We start from the raw sequence: 23,532 nt of genomic DNA, 5'->3' as shown, positions 1-23,532 counted from the left end.
CTAGCAAAAAAAAAATTTGGGTTCCACAATTGTGCTGATGTAAAGTAGACTTGTGAAAAATGTTACTTAAGTATTTTGTGTGACATATCTCTGTGATTTAAGGGCATAAAAATTCAAAGTTGGAAAATTGCGAAATTTTTCAAAATTTTCGACAAATTTCCGTTTTTTTCACAAATAAACGCAAGTCATATCAAAGAGATTTTACCACTATCATGAAGTACAATATGTCACGAGAAAACCGTGTCAGAATCATCAGGATCTGTTGAAGCGTTCCAGAGTTATAACCTCATAAAGGGACAGTGGTCAGAATTGTAAAAATTGTAAACCACCCTTGAGGGTTAAGGGGTTAAACAACAGCCACAAGACGGATTTCATCAACCAAGGTATCAGTTTTAATCAGTATAACCGCGCCAACCTGACACTGTAGGTTACTGTGCACAATCCTGCTGACAGGTTCCCTTTAACTTCAGGCCTTTTAGAGATAATTTCATCTTCAACTTGCTTAACTATTTAAAATAGCAGTAATTTTGACCAAGGTTGCCCAAACGTTTACATGTCACTGTATAACTATTGTTGTTGTCTATTGAACCTTGTCCAACAGTCGTATAAATGATTTGCCCAAATAATGATGATGATAATACCAATGAGAATATTATAACACCACTCCTTGTTATTTTGAGATACCATTAACCTTCCTTAGGTATTTACATTTTCTGCATCGGCCACTTTATAAGAATACTCCAACACTTTATTCTTTTGTGTGGTCAAGTGCAATTGATGTTTTTGGATATTTGCAGTACCTGCATGAAGTATGAACCAACATACCATTGAATGTGTACTTTGGTAGAAAATACTGATTAAAGTACTATAGCCCCTGATACATCTCCACTGGATATTCGACTTCTTGTTCCTTGCTTTCATAATGTTCCTTAATTTTATGTTTGTTTTTTTTATGGAAGTGTCTTATCTGAAATTAAGCTTTGTTATATTTTTCAAGTATTATTTTTGTAAGAGGTCTTCTTTATTTTCAGTTTGGTGTTTTGATGGACCTTTAATCGATTTTACAACTCTGTAATCAGGCTCTCATGTCCTATATTATGCTGCTCTCAGATTAAATCGCAATATTAATTATTAACAACAAAAAAATTAAAATAGATCTAGGTAGTCAATAGCCTGTGCAATAACTCGTATAGCTGTGCTGTGTGCCACTTGCCCATAGTGGCGACCACGACCAGCGATACTTGTTTTTTTTTATACCGGAAGCTGCTTCCAAAGTTTCAGCTTTAACCCCTTAGCGACCGCCGATACGCCTTTTAACGGCGGCCGCTAAGGGTACTTAAGCCACAGCGCCGTTAATTAACGGCGCTGTGGAAAAAGTACATAGCGCCCCCCAGAGGCCGATTTTCTCCGGGGTCTCGGCTGCCGGGGGTAGCCGAGACCCCAGAGAACATGATTCGGGTCGGTTTTCACCGACCCCGCTTTTGCGATCGCCGGTAATTAACCGTTTACCGGCGATCGCAAAAAAAAAAAAAAAAAAACGCGATTAGTATTGTGTTTCTCTCCCCTCTAATGTGATCGGACATTAGAGGGGAGAGAAATAGGGTCCCCCGAGCCCCCCACGGTACCTTATGTACCCGAGAAGGTGCCCCCCCGGTCCCCGACCCTCCTCCTTCCTGCCCGGGCTCCAAAATGGCAGGCGCATGTGCAGATGCGCCCGCCAAAGCCTAGCTTCCCCCGGTGTATTGGGGTCTGTTTTTACAGACCCCCTGGAGCGATCGCAGACCCCCTGGAGCGATCGCAATCCCGGGGGTCTTTACAGACCCCCGGGATTGCGATCGCTGCAAATAGTTTGTAAAAAAAAAAAAAAATGCTTTGCATTTCTCTCCCCTATGATGTGATCGCACATCAGAGGGGAGAGAAATAGAGCCCCCGAGCCCCCCACCATACCGCCTGCTCCTGTCCCCGGTCCTCAGTAGTGGTCCCCGGTCCTCAGTAGTGGTCCCCGGTCCCCAGCCCACTGCTCCTGGCCCCCCTTCTTCTTCTCTGCTGGAAGAAAATGGCGGGCGCATGCGCAGTGCGCCTGCCATGATCTGCCAGCAGAGACCCAGCAACCTATGAGCATTTTCTCATTGGCTGCTGGGTTTTGATTACTGTAATATGTCCAATTACAGTGATCAAAACCCCTAATATTTGATAAACATGGCAGCACTTGGGCTGTACCTTTCTCTTCTCTCCTTGTAGTTGTTCTAGGAGAGAAGAGAGAGAGACTACAGTTCAAGTGCTGCCCTGTCAGTGACAAAAAACATATCTGCCTCCGCCAGCATCCCATTTACCCACCCCCGTTCTCCGTAATCCCTGCATCACCAGCAGAGGATTATAAAAAATAAAAAAAAGTATAATTTTTTTAAAATTTTTTTGTTAGGGTTAGGGGAGGAATTAGATAAAATGGCTCGCAGAACTTTTAGCGCGGAGCAAGCTTACAGCCTGCTTTGCTCCTGCAGCTCCGGCAGCTAAACAGATTCTGCCCCTGAAGTTGAGCAGTTTTCAGACAGTGATGACGACTCTTCCTCCACGGGATCCCCCAGCCCGGTGGTAGCGGAGTCGGTTGTCACTGCTGAAGCTTCAGAGGCAGGACCAAGTACCGCAGTCCCCCCACCGCTGTGGTATAATGACACCTCATTTTCCCCTCAAATTCCCCCTTTTTCTGCAGTCCCTGGAATAAAAGTAGATGTCGCCAATTTTACCCCCATTGATTTTTTTGAAATTTTCATTAGCCCCGAAGTCCTGCAATTAATCGTCCACCAAAGTAACCTATATGCCCGGCAATATATTTCCCAAAAACCCACTGCCTTTCATTCCCGTTCCTGGATCCCCACAAATGTCCCCGAAATTAAAAAATTCTTAGGCCTCACCCTGAATATGGGTATAGTAAAAAAACCCACTCTCCGCTCTTACTGGGCAACAAAAGCTGTCCACTGCACCCCTGTATTTGCAGCCATCATGTCCCGAGCCCGTTACGAAGCCCTGATGAGATTCCTCCACTTCAGTGACAATGCCCAAGCTCTCCCAAGAACTGACCCCAACTACGATCGGCTAAATAAATTAAGACCCCTAATTTCCCTCCTAAAAACTTCCTTTCTAAATTCCTATACCCCAGAGCAAAATATGGCAGTCGACGAGTCCTTGATGAGCTACAAGGGCCGTCTTTCATTCCGCCAATTTATTCCCTCCAAGAGAGCCAAATACGGCGTAAAATTATATAAAGCTTGCGAGAGCTCATCAGGGTACACGTCCACCTTCCTAATTTACGAAGGTAGGGACCGCCAAATAAACCCCCCAAACTGCCCCCAGACAATTGGTATCCCAGGCAAAATTGTCTGGGAGCTAATGACGCCCTTTCTCAATCAAGGGTACCACGTGTACACAGATAATTATTACACGAGTATCCCCCTATACAAATCCCTCCATGCTGCAAGTACAGGGGCCTGTGGGACAGTGAGGAAAAACAGAGTGGGGTTTCCGTCACAGTTGGTGTCCAGACGTTTGGAGAGGGGGGCGTCATTTTCACTTGCAAGCGACCAACTACTTGCAGTGAAGTGGAAAGACAGGAAGGACGTCTATATGCTTTCCACACTGCATACGGACACCACTGTGACGGTCAGAGAGAGGGGTGCCACCAGGGACAAAGAAAAACCTGTCTGCGTCACAGAATATAATAGACATATGGGTGGCGTAGACCTGTCAGACCAGGTTCTGCAACCATACCTGGTCAAGAGGAAGACCAGGGCGTGGTATAAAAAGGTGGGAATCTATCTAATTCAGACTGCCACCTACAACAGTTTTGTCCTATACAAAAAATCTCAAGGACCACTAACTTTCCTGCACTTTCAGGAAAAAGTAGTAGAGAGCCTCATATTTGAGTCCATGGCACCGGGGGAAGCCTTCGACTCTGAGGATTCCCGGAGACTGTCAGAACGCCATTTTCCTCACCCTGTCCCTGTCACTCCCACCCAAAGGTATCCTCAAAAAAGGTGCCGAGTTTGCAGAAGGCATGGCAGGCGGAGTGATTCCCGATTTTATTGCCCCACATGCCCATCCCAGCCAGGCCTTTGTATCTCCCCCTGTTTTGAGACCTACCACACCACCTACAATTATTAGTTTGTTTTTTTTTCAATCATTTTTATTTTCTGCTTAGTGGCCCCAGTAGTACAATTTGGAACAATTGATAAATATTTTAATTAGTAGATCCCATTTTACCCCATTTCACAATTAATTCTAGAATTTGATCAATCCCATACCAAACTACTATCCCAACAAATTCTCATCCACGTACCCACGTCTGTACGCTCTAGAGTGTGGACCCCACAAATGTTCTTGCAAAGTCAGGTCATCTGAAAATTCTACGACTCGATCAATCCCATACCAAACTACTATTCCAACAAATTCTCGTCCACGTACCTATGTCAATAAGCGTTAGAATGTGGACCCCAGAAATGATCTTGAAAAGTGAGATTATCTGAAAATGAATTCTAGGACTTTATTACTCAAACATTTTTGACCATTTATCTAACTTTGACTGTTTTTATAACTGTCTTGCTACACAAAACTTTGGCTTCCATTTATATTACTTATATTTATGTTGATGATACGGGCATGATCATTTTATTGTAGGATTTCTAAAAAATGAGGAAGTTCCGTACTTATACACTATGGGCTTTACTTTATGGTTCTTGCCGAACCTCTGGTACCAGACAATACTTTCTATAGAGAACTGGTTGTTTTGTGCATATAGCGGTTCTGACCTTGGCAGGTGGGAGCTTGCTATGGTGTACCACGTCTATTGGCACATTCGTCTCTCATATAGGGATTGATGGAGCTAAAAGGACGTTGTACGACCAGTCTCTGAAAGTGTCTGCCATTCTAGCCCTGATGGTGTTCTTTCATCTTTGGAACAAACTCCGCTTTGCCACATAGTTGGCTGCATTTTCCTACACATTTTGCCCTTCATTCCAGTACAGTTTATTCTTCCTGCTACAATATACGCAAATGCGGGACAACTGTTTTGTTAGCAAGACCAATTTTATAGTCAGCCATTGTGTTTTAGGAGCATGCCTCCCTCTGTGAGTAATAATTCCTGGAAGGATTTTCTTTTTTGCTCAATGTCTCTAGAAGCTTTGAATGGGTCCTGGATCTTCAATTTCAAATAAAGCCAAATTTGTCACATTGTGCCCCTTTCTGTCCAAGCCCTGCCATTTGTCCAAACAGAACTTTTTTACTACATATGGGATATTGCTGCACTCATAATAAAGTGGGTAACGAATTGTGGGGTCCACTTTTTGATGTTATTTCTGAAAAATCGAGACATTCAGGTCTAAAACAAGATTCTCGTGGAAAAAAATGAATTTTTTCAATATGACAACCTAATGTTATCAAACTCTGTGTCATACATGTGGGTTCAAATTGCTCAATATACCCCTGATTAAAATCTTTGAGGGGTGTAGTTTCCAAAACGGGGTCAGTTGTGGGGGGTTTCTGCTGTTAGGCACATCTACAAACCCAAAATGACGTCCGCTCTCACAATTAAGAGATTAAAAAGTCAAACGTCGCGCCTTCCCTTCCAAGCTCCGCAGTGCGCCCAAACAGAGGTTTACCCCCACATACGGGGTATCGACATACTCAGGACAAATTGCACAACAACTTTTGGGGTCTATTTTGTCTTGCTACCCTTGGGAAAATAAAAAATTGGGGGTGAAAAGATCATATTTGTGAAAAAAAAATGATTTTTAATTTTTTCGGCTCTACGTTATAAACTTGTGTGAAGCACTTGGGGGTTCAAAGTGTTGACCACACACCTAGATAAGTTCCTTAGGGGGTCTAGTTTCCAAAATGGTGTCACTTGTGGGGGGTTTCCACTGTTTAGGCACATCAGGGGCTCTCCAAACGCGACATGGTGTCCGATCTCAATTCCAGAGAATTCTATGTTGAAAAAGTCAAATGGCGCTCCTTCCCTTCTGAGCTCTACTGTGCACCCAAACAGAGGTTTACCCCCACATACGGGGTATCGACATACTCAGGACAAATTGCACAACAACTTTTGGGGTCTATTTTGTCTTGCTACCCTTGGGAAAATAAAAAATTGGGGGTGAAAAGATCATTTTTGTGAAAAAAAAAATGATTTTTAATTTTTTCGGCTCTACGTTATAAACTTGTGTGAAGCACTTGGGGGTTCAAAGTGTTGACCACACACCTAGATAAGTTCCTTAGGGGGTCTAGTTTCCAAAATGGTGTCACTTGTGGGGGGTTTCCACTGTTTAGGCACATCAGGGGCTCTCCAAACGCGACATGGTGTCCGATCTCAATTCCAGAGAATTCTATGTTGAAAAAGTCAAATGGCGCTCCTTCCCTTCTGAGCTCTACTGTGCACCCAAACAGAGGTTTACCCCCACATACGGGGTATCGACATACTCAGGACAAATTGCACAACAACTTTTGGGGTCTATTTTGTCTTGCTACCCTTGGGAAAATAAAAAATTGGGGGTGAAAAGATCATTTTTGTGAAAAAAAAAATGATTTTTAATTTTTTCGGCTCTACGTTATAAACTTGTGTGAAGCACTTGGGGGTTCAAAGTGTTGACCACACACCTAGATAAGTTCCTTAGGGGGTCTAGTTTCCAAAATGGTGTCACTTGTGGGGGGTTTCCACTGTTTAGGCACATCAGGGGCTCTCCAAACGCGACATGGTGTCCGATCTCAATTCCAGGGAATTCTATGTTGAAAAAGCCAAATGGCGCTCCTTCCCTCCTGAGCTCTACTGTGCACCCAAATAGTGGTCCCTCCCCACATATGGGGTATCGGCATTCTCCGGACAAATTGCACAACAAATGATGTGGTTCATTTTCTTTTTTTACACATGTGAAAATAAAAAAAATTGATTCTGAAGTAAAATATTTGTGAAAAAAAGTAAAATGTTCATTTTTTCCTTCCACATTGCTTCAGTTCCTGTGCAGCAACTGAAGGGTTAATAAACTTCTTGAATGTGGTTTTGCGCACCTTGAGGGGTGCAGTTTTTAGAATGATGTCAATTTTGGGCATTTTCTGCTACATAGACCCCTCAAACTGACTTCAAATGTGAGGTGGTCCCTAAAAAAAATGGTTTTGTAAATTTTGCTGTAAAAATAAGAAATTGCTGGTCAAATTTTAACCCTTATAACTCCCTAATAATTTTTTTTTTTTTTTTTCAAAATTGTGCTGATGTAAAGTAGACATATGGGAAATGTTATTTATTGACCATTTTGTGTGACATATCTCTCTGATGTAAGGGCATAAAAATTCAAAGTTTGAAAATTGCAAAATTTTCAAAATTTTCGCCATATTTCCGTTTTTTTAATAAATAAACGCAAGTAATATCGAAGAAATGTTACCACTAACATGAAGTGCAATATGTCACGAAAAAACAATCTCAGAATCAGCGGGATCCGTTGAAGTGTTCCAGAGTTATAATCTCATAAAGTGACAGTGGTCAGAATTGTAAAAATTGGCCTGGTCATTAAGTACCAAATTGGCTCTGTCACTAAGGGGTTAAAACATTTTTATTAACTGATGACATTTCTTGTAGATATTGATGAATGTAGAATGACACCGGACATATGTGGAACAGCAATATGCAAAAATATGCCAAGTACTTACACTTGTCTTTGTGAAGAGGGCTTCATGTACGACGAATCAACTAAAAGTTGCCAAGGTATGCTTACATTAGGTTAAAAGGAGTAAAACTAAAGCTGTACATTTTATCCGCACATTTGTAACAGACTAATGTATACATGTCATCCATGTGAGTTTGCTACAAGAGCTGATTTGTCTTGGACCTAGCAGCTCATATACAGTAAATTAACAGTATCAGCACAGCGCTTCTTTATTGGCATCTTTGTTACCAATTATGATTGAGTGTATTCAAATATCTGTCGCTATCTTCTGCCATTTCCAACATCTCTATGGTCTTCTACTACATTGTGTACCTGCAGTTGTGACCTGCCGGCTCCAACTACTGTGTTTACTGAAGGTCACATTATCAATGTAAGTGTATGAGACTTCGGACTAGGCTCTCCTAATAGTATTGAACTGAAGGAGAAGACTGTACCGTCTATGGGAAAGTCAAAAGGCAGGTTGTACTTTAGTACACACACATTAATTGATAATAGAGGGGACAATAAAAAAATGCATTGGGGTGGTCCTTTGTGTAATATTTTGACAAAGAATGTTTGAAAAAAACTGGTTTTAATAACAATACATACATGCAGACCATCAAGGATATAATTGATGCAGTTAACAACCATGACACAAAGAGCAAACATTCTGATGGTACATACAATGATTAGGTTATTATAGATTATCAATATTGTTTGTAAAGAAAACTGAATGTATGGTTGCACTGAATATATAATAACCAAAAAAGGCTGGAATAACAATGTGCTGGATTTATCATATGATGGGGCCAAATGGTGTTTGATAGATCTCAATGAGTTTTAATGAATCTGTGTAATTCTGTTGATGATTAAATTATTTTGATGAAATCCGATGTGACCCCAGTGGAGGTAGTTGTGTTTTACCTCAGTTGATTCATAATACACAGCTCCATAATTAAAGTTTTTTTTTGTGCACAAAAAAATAAAAACTCATCTGGCTGTCTCTGTAATGAGTCTTCTCTGACACCTTTTATTTAATTATTTTTAGCTAACCTGCAGCTACACTTGTTTTTTATTATATTATATTATTATATTCTCAACTTCCCGCCAGCTTTGTGTGCATTTGGACTACATTTCTCAAGCTTCAGAAATGTAGTCCTCACGGCTATCCTCTGTGGCTGCCCACTCCACCTGCAAAGCATCATTCTGAGACTCCTTTACAGTCTCAAGATGGATAAATTGCTGCAGTTCCACCTTCCTAACATTCCTCCCACTTCACTTATTAAGTGCTATTTTGACACTCTCCTGCAATCAATAATGTGACAAGTGCTGACACTGGCAACATATAGACTCCATGTACTGCATGGCAGCAATTAGTATTATGATGTATTATAGTGTAATCTAGCACTCTGGAACACCAAGCACCATCCCCTCTGGCCAATGTCATTTGGTAAGATTACTTGTTCTGTGTGAAACATGTAAGGGGCTCTTGGTGCCCTTCAACCCTTCCAACATCTTTATACACATTCCCAGTCACTCTAAACATGCCACACATTTATTGGAATTAACTTTCAGAGCTCATCACAGAACTGCTGGCTGAGCCATTCAAAGCACAGAAAGGAACTAGTGGTCACATCATCACGTGACAGCCAATGAACAGAGCAGTATTTTTTATCAACTAAATTATTAAAGGGAATCTGTCAGCAAGTTTTTGCTACACCATCTGGTAGCAGTATGATGTAGAGGCGGAGAGCCTGATTCTAGTGATATGTCACTTGGTAAGCTGTGTGGTGTTGTTTCAATAAAATTAGTGTTTTATCAGCAGGACGTTTTCACTAGAGGACTAGTTGCCTCGTGCTGTCTAGTCATCCTGCTTTGTTTAACCCAGCACTGATTTGCAGCTTTCTGTGTTCAGGAAGTTGCTAATCAGTGGTGTGGGTGAGGTTATAAATGGCTCCGCATTCAGATCACTGCTAGATCTTCAGTAGAGAAAACAGTAATTTTATCAAACTAAAGTGATGCACTGCTGGAATCGGGTTCTTTGTCCCTACATCATGCTGCTGTCAGATGGGGTAGCAAAAACCTGGTAACAGATTCTCGTTAAGTTTCTTCATTTGTGATCGGCTTTACACTTTTTTTATTAGTCTGTGTGTCTGGAAAACTCATGTTGTTCCCTCTACTATGTACAGTAGCAGATAAAACTAACCTATTTAACATAGAACTTTTTCTTTCACAACACAGATATAAATGAATGTGAAGAGAAGCGTTGTGAACAGTCTTGTGTCAATACTCCTGGAAGCTATTCATGTCACTGTGATGGGCGAGGAGGAGTAAAATTATCACATGACATGAGCACCTGCGAGGTACTTTTTATGATGTGCATTTTGTTAAGCATTAGACATATTCGTAATGCTCTAATTACATATTTCTGTTATATATTTTTTTCACTTTGTTGCCTACAGGACATAATGCCTTGTGTATCTTTTGCAATGGAAAAGAGCATGAAGTCTTTGTACCTTGGCAGGATGTTCAGTGGGACACCAGTGATCAAGCTTCGGTTTAAAAGAAAGCAGCCCACCAGGTGAGGAGATTACTATATTACTATGGATATAAGATGAGAACAGGAAATGGATCACTGAATACTTTGGTTAGTTGCCTTTGTTTCTATATGAAAAAGAAAAGGTTCCAGCTTCATCAATATGCAAAGTTTATTCCAATTTAAAAGGATTCCATGATCAAGAACGCATTTCGAACACACAAACTGTTCTTTATCAGAGCTCTGATAAAGAAAACAGTTTCTGTGTTTGAAACGCGTTGTGTCTATCGTGAACATGGAATCCTTTTAAATTGGAATGAACTTTGCAAATTGATGAAGCTTGAACTTTTTCTTCTTTTTTGTACTTTACTGCAAGTGGTCTCTTGAGTTCCATACTTCAGGATGCCTAAATCCTTGGTGAGCTCGTTGCCTCTTTTTTCGGTACACCTTTGTTTCTATAAATCTTAGTAATTATTACTTTTTACAAGTACTACCTTATGAATACTATCCTTTTTCTATGGCTTGTGTACACCTGGCCTTCAGCCTTGTCTAGATTTTCTTTATGAAAACATTTCTTGACATTTTCAGCTTTCTCCATTAGGGAGAAAGGAATACTTGGCACAACGCTACTCTGACTTAAAACTGACTTAAAGTTGGCTGTAGAGTTTTACATTTTGGCCTTGGTGATGGAAACAGTCCCCATGTCTTTCTCTTTAGTATTTCTTTACACTGAGAATGTCTTTGGTGATTTTTATGGTTTCTCACTCCTCATTGACACACAGCTTGCATTGACATTGAACAGGTTTCTTTTTAATTCCGAACTTGACCGCTTATAGCTCCGATTGTTCTGTTTGTATAAAGATAAGCAATAACATTTCAAAATAGCACTGTTTGTAAAGTGTAGATCCATGTTTCTACATGTAGCTATTTATGTCAACAGATTTTGTGCAGCTAAATTGCTTAAAGGGGCTATGCCACGAACAAAGTATATTTTAATCAACAGATCTTGAACTAAAAATAAACTCCACAATTGGATGTATTTAAAAAAAAAAATGTTCCTGTGCTGAGATAATCTTATAGATGTTCCCCTACTGTGTAATGGGATGGGGGGAATACAGTAGGCGAGGGTAGAGCTGGTTGTGCAGCGGTTTGGTCTGTTGGTGGTTACTGCAGGTTATAGGCTTGTCGGAAGAGGTAGGTCTTCAAGTTCCTTTTGAAGGTTTCCACGGTAGGCCAGAGTCTGATATGTTGGGGTAGAGAGTTCCAGAGTATGGGGGATGTGTGGGAGAAATCTTGTATGCGATTGTGGAAGAGGAGATAAGATGGGAGTAGAGAAGATCTTGTGAGGATTGGAGGTTGCGTGCAGGTAAGTACCGGGAGACGAGGTCACAGATGTATGGAGGACAGAGATTATGGATGACTTTGTATGCCATGGTTAGGGTTTTGAACTGGAGTCTTTGGGTAATAGGGAGCCGGTGCAGGGTTTGACAGAGGGGAGAGGCTGGAGAATAGCGGGGGGACAGGTGGATTAGTCGGGCAGCAGAGTTTAGAATAGATTGGAGGAGTGCGAGAGTGTTAGAGGGGAGGCCACAGAGCAGGAGGTTGCAGTAGTCAAGGCAGGAGATGATGAGGGCATGGACTAGGGTTTTTGCAGATTCTTGGTTGAGAAATGTATAGATCCGGGAAATATTTTTGAGTTGAAGTCGTCAGGAAGTTGAAAGGGCTTGGATATGTGGTTTGAAGGTGAGATTAGTGTCAAGGATTACACCGAGGCAGCGAGCTTGTGGGACTGGGGAGAGTGGGCAGCCATTTAATTTAATGGATAGGTCTGTTGGGGGAGTCAGGTGAGATGGGGGAAAGATAATGAATTCTGTTTTGTCGATATTAAGTTTTAGAAATCTAGTGGAGAAGAAGGATGAAATAGCAGACAGACATTGTGGGGTTAATTTAAAGTGGTGAAAATACTCCACTTATGTTCTGTCTTGTTCTTCACACTGTGTTTACAGAAACGAATGAATGAACGAACGAACAAGTAGACCACAAAGATCACTTTTATCGCTCTAACAGGTTCCCACATAAGACCAATGGTGGTGCTTCATACAGATAAACAGGACTGCAAGATTCCGTATACTGGTTTCCTTTTCTTCCCATCAAAATTTTAAAATTCGTCTTACAAAATATCAAACCTTTTCCAGGCCCTTCATGCCTATTGGGTCTAGGTTTTATTTTTCACTTTTTCTGTTTTTCTACACTTTTTTTTCATGAAATTATCTGTCTTCACCATTTTAACCCCTTAAAAAACTTGGGATTTTACGTTTTGAGTTTTCATTTTTCGCTACCCTTCTCAGAGCCATTACCTTTTTAGTTTTATGCTAATATGGCCATGTGAGTGCTTGTTTTTTGTTGAACGAGTTGCGCTTTTGTACAACACCATTGATTTTACCATATAATGAACTGGAAAGCGGGAAAGAAATTCCAAGTGCGGTAAAATTGCAAAAAAAAGTGCAATTCCACATTTTTATTTTTTTTTAACCATGTTCACTAAGTTCTAAAATTGCCCTGACATTCTGATTCTCCAGGTCATGACGAGTTTGCAGATACCAAACATGTTTAGGTTCTTTTTTATTTAAGTAGGAAGAAAAATTCAAAATTTCGTTAGAAAAAAAGGCACCATTTTCCAAGACTTGTAGCTTCTCCATTTTTCGTGATCGGAGTCCATTTTTTATGCGCCGAGGTGACATTTTTATTGAGATCATTTTGGGGTAGATACAATGTTTTGATGCCTGTTAATCCATTTTATTGAAATGATGCGGCGAACAAAAAAACTCAATTCTGGCGTTTTGATTTTTTTCTTGCTACTCCAGTTACCCATCAGATTAATTTAGTTTATATTTTGATAGATCAGGTGTTTCTGAATGCAGAGATAAACAAATATGTGAATTTTTCATTTCTTTTTAATTGTTTTTTTGATTGAGGAAAAAGAAGGGTGATCTGAACTTTTTTAATTTTTTTTAAAATATTTTTAAAAGCATTTTTTTTTTACTTGCTTCAATAGTCCCCTTAAGAGACTTGAAGCTGCGATCATCCTATCTCTTGTGCTACACAGATCAGGGCTTCAGCCTGGCCAGAGATTGACAGTTGCATTTAGCATGTTACCAGCCGCGGGTGGATCACGATTCCACCTGCGGCTGTTTAGAGGCACATGACAGCTGATCAAATCAGCTGTCATGTGTCAGGAAAGACGCGGGCTCAGTGCCGGAGCCCACATCAAAGGGGGGTAGATGACCTTGGACATACCTATACGTCATAGCTCGTAAAGGGGTTTAGTGTTTTAGCTGTCACATCAGTTTAATGACGTACGGTATATTTTGTTATACTGTCTTTCAGAGACTTGAAAAGTCAATTTTTGATTTGTTTGTTTTATATCTTGGAAAATATTAGACTTGTGGCAGAGTTCGACTTTCGTACATTTGATCCTGAAGGTGTCCTTTTCTTTGCTGGTGGCCATCAGGGCAGCTCATGGATAGTTCTTGGTCTTCGAAATGGAAAGCTTGAGCTTCAACTGAAATATAATGGAATAGGACGAGTGACAAGCAGTGGACCAATAATAAACCATGGTGTTTGGCAAACAGTAAGTATCTCACAGACATGAACACTGTATAGAATGGGTAGGTATGATGAAATCTCATAGCCTGTTTGTGCTAATATGACACGTAGGTTATTACTTATCAAAAAAAGTTGTTTATGAATAATAGGAAATATAAATAGGTGCTACATTGAGTTAGCATGTTAGATTAGAGATGAACAGTACAGACGTTAGGTAGAGCGCTCACCCCTATAGGGTCTGGCACAAAGGTCTAGGCACAAAGCTACTGCACTGTATATAGGTAAGTACAGTGGGTATGGAAAGTATTCAGACCCCTTTACATTTTTCCCTTTTTTCATTGCAGCCATTTGATAAATTCAAAATACTTATGACCATGTGATATTTCGGTTTTTCTTTTTTAATAAATATGCCAAAATTTCTTCATTTGTTTTTTTTTTTCAGTCTCGATGGGGTGCAGAGTGTACATTAATGTAAAAAAATAAACTTTCTTGAATTTACCAAGTGGCTGCAATGAAGCAAAGAGTGAAAAATGTAAATACTTTCCATACCCACTGTATGTTTGGCTATTTACCACCAGTATACAGGACCCTTATTTTGCGATTGCCAGCTTTGCTTAGGGGGTCAATCAAATAGTGTGAGGTTAGTATTTAATGGAAACCCATGAAAATGTTGAATGTGGCTCAGCATAACGAAGTGTTCTTAGTTCAAATCAAGCCCGCATCAAAGTCAGGGACACATTTGATGTAAATGTGCATCATTTGTTATGATGGGTTAAAGTAATTGTCCATTTTTTGTTGAATTTTTTTTTTGTACTTAAATTGCTCACTCACATTGGCATAGAACTCTATACTATGGGGCAACGCAAATCAGCAATTTTTTTTCTGTTGTCGATTCGGCATAAGAAAACAATGTATGTTGGTGCATCCGATAATCTGACCACGCGCACCCATACAATTCTATGGGTGCATGTGTAACATTGGACTGCACTCGGATGTTGTCCAAGTGCAGTCTGATGTATGCGCATGGACAAGATGGAGAAATTAGGTTCTCCATTTTCTCTGCACCTGTGCTGAGATTCTCTCATGTGAGAAAATTGGATCACAGTAAGATAACACTCGGACTAAACTCTGACAGAGATTGAGCCAAGTGTCATTAGCATAAATCGTCCTGATTCTCTCACATGAAAGGATCGACGGCTGTGTGTCCCTGGCCAAATATGCAATTGGGGTTAAAGATCATTTTTGCAATTGGCTCTCAAGAAAAATTTGACACCGTTTAATTAATGGCGTTGGCCAGTTCATCTTCACAGATGTGTTGGAGCATGCTTGATATTATATAGTAATGGCCTAGCCTAGTCCAATTCAAAAACGGCTAACAAGCGGTTTTTCTATTGGAGGTGGCTGATGGGCTAATCTCATCACATTCTCCTTCAACAGGAGCCATTTTATAAATAGGATATCTGTGCAGTCTGATGAAAGTTGCAGTAAAAAGGGTGATACTATATAATAGTAAGTGCCACAAGATCATGTCCCCAACACATTTGGTAAAGTGGCGAACCCCTTTAAGATACTTCATAGGAGGCACACCATTTTTAACATCTCAAAACATAAATTTCTATTTGCTTGAAAAAATAGACCCATGAGCACATAAATGCATCGTTTTGATTGTGATTTTAAAAACAAACTTATTATTGATTTCAACCAACTGGACCCTGGTGTGCTGCGCCTCCTTTAAATTATTCAAAATCTTAATCCGTTTCCTTTTCGATCCCAATGCCACACTATTAAATGGATTAATGCGCTACAATGTCCAACTCTTTCCTAAAGACATTTTTCACATTTAAAAAAAAAAAAAAAAGCCTGTTTTGCTGAATGCTCACCTTATGATGCCCCCCAAAGGGCAAAGCAAGAAGTTATTATTTTTTATGGTCATTCTCTTGCCTAGCTCTGTACTGTTTTAGTTTTGATACTGATAGAGCAGTGGATGAGATTACCATCAACTATAGTTCCAATGAGATATATCATCTCTTGTAGACAATGCCTCTATTGCACAATGCGAGGTAGTGCAGTAATGACTTCTTGTCTTAACACCTAAAACAAATCTTCAGTTAGACATTAACCTATTATTTTATTGCTCACTGCACAACCTGCTAACCAGCATGAGAAACAGAATCATTTCAGAGACTAAAGGTACCGTCACACTAAGCGACGCTGCAGCGATACCGACAACGATCCGGATCGCTGCAGCGTCGCTGTTTGGTCGCTGGAGAGCTGTCACACAGACAGCTCTCCAGCGACCAACGATCCCGAGGTCCCCGGTAACCAGGGTAAACATCGGGTTACTAAGCGCAGGGCCGCGCTTAGTAACCCAATGTTTACCCTGGTTACCATCCTAAAAGTAAAAAAACAACCGCTACATACTTACCTACCGCTGTCTGTCCTCGGCGCTCTGCTTCTCTGGTCTGGCTGTGAGTGCCGGGCAGCCGGAAAGCAGAGCGGTGACGTCACCGCTCTGCTTTTCGGCCGCTGTGCTCACAGCCAGACCAGAGAAGCACAGCGCCGGGGACAGACAGCGGTAGGTAAGTATGTAGCGGTTGTTTTTTTTACTTTAACGATGGTAACCACGGTAAACATCGGGTTACTAAGCGCGGCCCTGCGCTTAGTAACCCGATGTTTACCCTGGTTACCAGCGAAGACATCGCTGAATCGGTGTCACACACGCCGATTCAGCGATGTCTACGGGGAGTCCAGCGACGAAATAAAGTTCTGGACTTTCTTCCCCGACCAGGCTATGTCCCCACGATCAGAAATAGCAACGTTTTGGATACAGCGTATTTTAGCTGCGTCCAAAACGCTTCCTTCTAATTACTGCACTTGTTTGTCAGTACATGCAGACTCACCTGCTGAAGACTACTGAAATTGGCATTCTGCTCGTAAACCCACACCGCGGGAGAATTTACGAAGCGGTAAACAGAAGCATAATGGGCATAGGATTGCTATAAATCCAATCCACTGTGCTTCTAATGTGGAACGCAGCGTTCCCTGATCATGGGCACGTAGCGGAAGACGTAGGGGTGAGCCAGGGAGCTGTGATGATAAAAGCTGGGTTGTGTGTGCTGTACATCAGAGAGAGGAGAGAAAGGAGTGTTCAATGTACAGAACATCACACAAGCAGGTGATGTGATTGCATGTGAAACTAATCTACAGTTATCTTGGCTACAGACAATGCATAAGTAAGAGAAATTTTACTGCGTGTAAACCATCTGCACATAATTTTTAAGAGTCAGATAACTTCCTTAAATATCTAATATGAAACTGATTTTACATGGTTTCCACGACTTTGATTCCCCTCCAGTCCTGGTTTTGTTAAAAAAGCACTTCCATCAAAATTGTTATCCTATTAATATATTGGAGTCATCATATTATATAGCACTGTGTACTTACAATTGCTCATTTTGTCCTTCTATCCAGTTAATTATTCTCTTTTCCATTAAGTCTGACATCACATGATTAAATACTGACTAGCTGAATCCTTCTAAGCTCTATGTAGAAACAGGAAGTCTCTTTTTTTTCCCCCTGCATGAGTCATCACTGCAAAAGTCCCTGGCAGGGGGAGAAGCAGAGTAGGTGGGTCAAGAGTTGAAGAGGGGGATGAATTATGCACCAAAAAAGCGACTTCCTATTTCTACATAGAGCAGAGAAAATCATTAACTGTGTAAAAGGGCAAAATGAGCAATTACAAGTGCACAGTACTATATAATATGATGATTGCAATATATTATAAGGATAGAAAGTTTGATGGGAGGGGAGCTTCTTTAGAATAGAATTATGTCATGTCTATGTCTTATATAAGCAAAAACGTTAGCATTTGCATGCTCAGTATCTCCTGCTGGAGGTGTGAAAACAGTTAGTGATTTCTGCATGAAAATCTCATACAGCAACATTCTCGTCTATGGGCTGCTTTTGATATTGCACTTCCATTCCTTCAGTCCGCTTGACTGTTATATGTACGGACTATGTATGTCTTTTGCTTTCTGCCTTTTTTCTTCTTGCTGAGTGATCACCTCTAAATGTAGTCTTTGACATTTATGTTTGTAATACTTTTAGTTTGAATATAGAAAACAGTAGGATAAAATTTGAAGTGCTAAAATTTCCAAAGCATGGGATCATGTCTAGTCGTCTGTTTGCCTACTGCATTACATATATCTAGTCTGAGTTACAAAATCAACCACTAAGTTAACATTTCCCGCCAGCCAAGATCATATAAAGTTTAATGAAGATTTCCATGCCATCATGAAGTAGCAGAGCATCATCTAGTTTGAACAGAATTGGGGAAAAAATGAGTTTTGGTGACTATATAAATACAGTTGTGTAAAAAAGGGTTTCCCCCTTCCTGATTTCCTATTCTTGCATGTTTGTCAAACTTAAAAGTTTCAGATCACCAAATCACATTTAAATATTGGATAAAGATAGCACAGTAAACACAAAATGCAGGTTTTTAAATGAAAGCCTTGATTATTAAAGGAAAAAGAAGTCCAAAACCTAATAACTGGTAGGGCCACCCTTGGCAGCAACAACTGCAGTAAAGCGTTTGCGTTTGCGACTGACAATGAGTCTTTGAGACCATGCTCTGGAGGAATTTTGTCCAACTCATCTTTGCAGAATTGTTGTAATTCAGCCACATTGGAAGGTTTCCGAGCATGAACCACCTTTTTAAGGTCATGTCACAGCCTCTCAATCGGATTAAGGCTAGTACTTTGACTAGACCAGTCTAATGTCTTAATTTTATTTTTCTTAAGCCATTCAAAGGTGGACTTACTGGTGCGTTTTGGATCATTGTCCTGCTGCAAACCTAAGTGCGCTTCAACTTCAGGTCATGAAGAGATGGCCGGACATGATCCTTCAGGATTTTTTGGTACACGGCAGAATTTGTGGTTCCATTTACCACAGCAAGTCTTCCAGGTCTTGAAGCAGCAAAACAGCCCCACACCTTCTCACATCACCATATTTTACTGTTGGTATGATGTCACTTTTCTGGAAAGATGTTACTTCTATGAATCTTCAAAAAAGTTGAACTTTTGTGTCTCGTCAATCCACAGAGTATTCTCCCAAAAGTCTTTGGGATCATCAATATGTTTCCTGGAAAAACTGAGGCGAACCTTTATGTTCTTATTGCTCAGCAGTGATTTTCGTCATGGAACTCTGCCATGCAGGCCATTTTTGCCCAGTCTCTTTCTTGTGGTGGAGTCATGAACACTGACCTTAAGTGAGGCCTGCAGTTTTTTGTATGTTGTTGTGGGGTCTTTTGTGACCTCTTGGATGAGTTGTTGCAGCACCTTTTTGGTCATCCAGCCTCTCCTGGAAAGGTTCACCACTGTTCCATGTTTTTGCCATTTGTGGATAATGGCTCTCACTGTAGTTCCCTGGAGTCCAAAAGCCCTAATGGATTGATAACCTTTTCCAAACTGATAGATCTCAATTACTTTGTCTCTCCTTTGTTCCAGAATTTATTTTGATTGCAGCATGTTATCTAGCTTTTTTTGGAACTTGATGTCTACTTCACTTTGTCAGACAGGTCCGATTTAAGTGATTTCTTGATTGAGAACAGGTGTGGCTAGGGAATTTTAACTCCGCTTCTCAAAGATGTGATAAACCACAGTTAATTTTTTTTCTAAGGGTGGGGGTCAATTACTACATACATAGGTATTTCTTTTCCCCTTAATAATAAAGACCTTCATTTAAAAGTTGTGTTATCTTTGTCTAATATATAAATTGCACTAAAACTTCTATTGTATTCATTTGGAACCTTGGTGTATTTGTTTTGAGTCCAGTGTGCAGTCCTACTCAGTGGTGGTCAGACTTTCCTGTATGATTGTGCATTCAGAGCTACATGTCAATCACAGAGTAGGACCACCCAAGTTGTACTGATTTATTTATTTATTTATTTATTACAACAAATCTAAAGCTATGTAAAAAAGTTTTAAACAGATGTGGAAAAAATGCTTCAAAATAAGAATACTTTAAAAAAATAGAATTGTCAATAGTTAATTTTTATTAATTAACAAAATGCAAAGTGAATGAACAAAAGAGAAATCTAAATGTAATGAATATTTGGTGTGACCACTCTTTGCCTTCAAAACCACTTAAACTCTTCTTGGTACACTTGCACAAAGTCAAGGATTTTGTTGAATCATTCAGGTGTAGGAGTAGCCAATTCTACCAACCAGGTGCTAATGATCATCATTTTCATATGTAGATAGCAACACAGTCATTAACTGAAACATAAACAGCTGGGTGAGGAACAGTGATGAACAGACAAGCTCTGCTACAATAGTGAAATTGTAAAAAAAAAAACATTCATGTCAAAGGTCATACATCATGGCTAGGCTTCTACCAGGCAAAGATTTAAAGGCAGAAAGGGGTTTCATGATGTGCTGTTTTAAGCTTTTTTGAAGAAGCAACACTTCAGACTGGAGACACAATGATTGGCTGTGGAAACTTACTGCAGCATATGAAAGTCACATCATGCTTATTTCTTTTCAATACCGGAAGATGTCCGGCAGTAGCCAGTAGGATCCAGCTTCACTCGTATGCTGTTCTGGGAAGTCTGGCCAGAAGTGGTCTTCATTGAAGAATTGCAGCCAAACACCCATACCTTACGCATGGAAATAAAGCAGTGGAACCTGGGATGTAGAAAATGGCAGCACGTGCTCAGTTCTGAGGAGTCAAAATTAGAAATTTTTGACTGTAATGGAAGGCAGTTTATTCTCTGAAAGGCTGGTGTGCGGTACATTAATGAGTGTCTGTATGCAAAAGTGAAGCGTGATGAAGGTTCTTTGCTAGTTTGGGGCTGCATTTCAGCAAATAGAGTTGGGGAATTGGTCAAGATTAATAGTGTCCTCAATACTGATAAATACTGAGATGCTTATCCATTATGCAACACCATCAGGGAGGCATCTTATTGGCTCGAAATTTATTCTGTAGCAGGAAAACTACCCCAAACATGCAGCCAATATCAATAAAAACTATTGTCAACATAAAGAAGAATGAGTCCTGGAAAAGATGATATGGCCCCCACAGAACCGTGATCTCAGCATCATCAAATTTGTCTGGGGTAACATGAAGACAATGAAGGATTTGTGCAGGCGTACATCCATGTGGTTAGTTCTCCAAAATGTTTGTAACAACCTTCTCGCCCGAGTTTCTTTTAATACTGTGAGCAAGTGTACATACAAGAATTGATGTTGTTTTGAAGGCAAAGAGTAGTCACATTGAATTCAGATTTTGTTTCAGATTTCTCTTTTGTAAAATCACTTTGCATTTTGATAATTGTTAAAAAATAAATTATTAAAGGAGTTTTCTGGGATTTTTACATTGCTGGACTATCGTTGTGATAGGAGAAACAAAAACCGACCTTGAGCCGTTCACCCCCAAGCCTGTTTTCATCTTCATGACCAGGCCAAATTTTACAGTTCTGACCAATGTCACTTTATGTGGTAATAACTCTGGAATGCTCCAATGGTTCCCACTGATTCTGACATATTGTACTTCTTCATGATGATGGTAAAATGTGTTCTATTTGATTCATGTTTATTTGTGAAAATTTTGGAAATTTGGCAAAACTTTTGACAATTTTTCGATTTTCAAAATTGAATTCTTATGTCCTTAAACCAGAGAGTTATAGCACACAAAATAGTTAACCCCTTTCCGACCTGTGATGCCACGTAGATGCCATGAGTCGGTGCCAATCCGACCTGTGACGCCTATGCGGGGCGTCATGGAGGGATCGCGTCCCTGCAGATCGGGTGAAAGGGTTAACTCCAATGTCACCCGATCTGCAGGGACAGGGAGAGTGGTACTTCAGCCCAGGGGGGCGGCTTTGCCCCCCCCCCCTCCCCGTGACTACAATCGCTCTAATTGGCTGCTTCACTTTCAACAGCCAATCAGAGCAATTTGTAATATTTCACCTATGAAAAGTGGTGAAATATTACAATCCAGCCATGGCGATGCTGCAATATCATTGGCCATGGCTGGAAACTCTGATCTACCCCCCGCGGCCGCCACCGATCTCCTCCCCAGTCCTCCATTCTGTCCCGTACTGTGGCCCTCTCCCCTCCATTCTCCTGTCCGCTCCCCCGTGCTCCGATCCACCCCCTCATACTTACAGAGCCTCCTGGTGTCCTTCCGTCTTCTCCATGGGCGTTGCCATCTTCCAAAATGGCGGGCGCATGCACAGTGCGCCCGCCACATCTGTCGGCCGGCAGATTTGTTCTAGGTACATTTTGATCACTGTGATAAAACCGATCACAGTGATCAAAATAAAAAAATTGTAAATGAATCCCCATTTATCACCCCCATAGGTAGGGAAAATAATAAAATAAAGAAAATATATTTACTTTTATTTTTCCACTAGGGTTAGAACTAGGGTTAGGGCTAGGGTTAGAATTAGGCTATGTGCACATGGTGCAGATTTGGGTGCGGATCCGCAGCGTATTGACCGCTGCGGTTTCGTAGCAGTTTTCCATCAGGTTTACAGTACATGTAAACCTATAGAAAACCAAATCCGCTGTGCCCATGGTGCGGAAAATACCGCGCAGAAACGCTGTTATATTTTCCACAGCATGTCAATTCTTTGTGTGGATTCCGCAGCGTTTTACACCTGTTCCTCAATAGGAATCCGCAGGTGAAATCTGCGGTAAATCCGCAGGTAAAACGCAGTGCCTTTTACCTGCGGATTTTTCAAAAATGGTGCGGAAAAATCTCACACGACTCCGCAACTTGTGCACATAGCCTTAGGGTTGGAAATAGAGTTAAGATTAGGCTTGTGGTTAGGGTTAGGGGTGTGTTGGGGTTAGGGTTAGGGTTGGGATTAGGGTTAGGGGTGTGTTGGGGTTAGGGTTGTGGTTAGGGGTGTGTTGGGGTAGGGTTGTGATTAGGGTTATGGCTAGAGTTGGGATTAGGGTTAGGGTGTGTTGGGATTAGTGTTGAAGTTAGAATTGAGGGGTTTCCACTGTTTAGGCACATCAGGGGTCTCCAAACGCAACATGGTGCCACCATTGATTCCAGCCAATCTTGCGTTCAAAAAGTCAAATGGTGCTCCCTCCCTTCCAAGCCCCAACGTGCACCCAAACAGTGGTTTACCCCCACATATGGGGTACCAGCATACTCCGGACAAGCTGGGCAACATTTATTGGGGTCCAATTTCTCCTGTTACCCTTGTGAAAATAAAACATTGCTTGCTAAAACATAATTTTTGAGGAATGAAAAATTATTTTTTATTTTCACGTCTCTGCGTTATAAACGTCTGTGAAGCACTTGGGGGTTTAAAGTGGTCACCACACATCTAGATTGGTTCCATGGGAGGTCTAGTTTCCAAAATGGGGTCACATGTGGGAGAGCTCCAATGTTTAGGCACGCAGGGGCTCTCCAAATGCAACATACAGTCATGGCCAAAATTTTTGAGAATGACACCAAAATTATATTTTCACATGATCTGCTGCACTCTGGTTTTTATTAGTGCTTTTCTGATGTTTATATCACATACAGAAATATAATTGCAATCATATTATGAGTACCAATAGGTTATATTGACAGTTAGAATGAGTTAATGCAGCAAGTCAATATTTGCAGTGTTGACCCTTCTTCTTCAAGACCTCTGCAATTCTCCCTGGCATGCTCTCAATCAACTTCTGGACCAAATCCTGACTG

The 23,532-nt window shown here is 40.7% G+C and overlaps 1 protein-coding gene across 2 annotated transcripts in view; it reads left to right on the top strand.

Annotated features, from left to right (window-relative positions):
• GAS6 (growth arrest specific 6) overlaps window positions 1-23,532 on the top strand; it is a 192,801-nt gene that overhangs the window by 149,915 nt on the left and 19,354 nt on the right. For both annotated transcript variants that reach the window (XM_069757529.1, XM_069757530.1), the window contains exons 8-11: window positions 7,616-7,741; window positions 9,924-10,045; window positions 10,145-10,263; window positions 13,660-13,849. In XM_069757529.1, the coding sequence (XP_069613630.1) occupies window positions 7,616-7,741; window positions 9,924-10,045; window positions 10,145-10,263; window positions 13,660-13,849 (557 nt within the window). The remainder of the gene's footprint in view (window positions 1-7,615; window positions 7,742-9,923; window positions 10,046-10,144; window positions 10,264-13,659; window positions 13,850-23,532) is intronic.

The sequence above is a fragment of the Ranitomeya imitator genome, chromosome 3 (assembly GCF_032444005.1).
Source record: "Ranitomeya imitator isolate aRanImi1 chromosome 3, aRanImi1.pri, whole genome shotgun sequence".
Taxonomy (NCBI): Eukaryota; Metazoa; Chordata; class Amphibia; order Anura; family Dendrobatidae; genus Ranitomeya; species Ranitomeya imitator.
The sequence above is the reverse complement of the archived record's forward strand: the minus strand, read 5'-3'. Positions and strand labels throughout refer to the sequence as shown.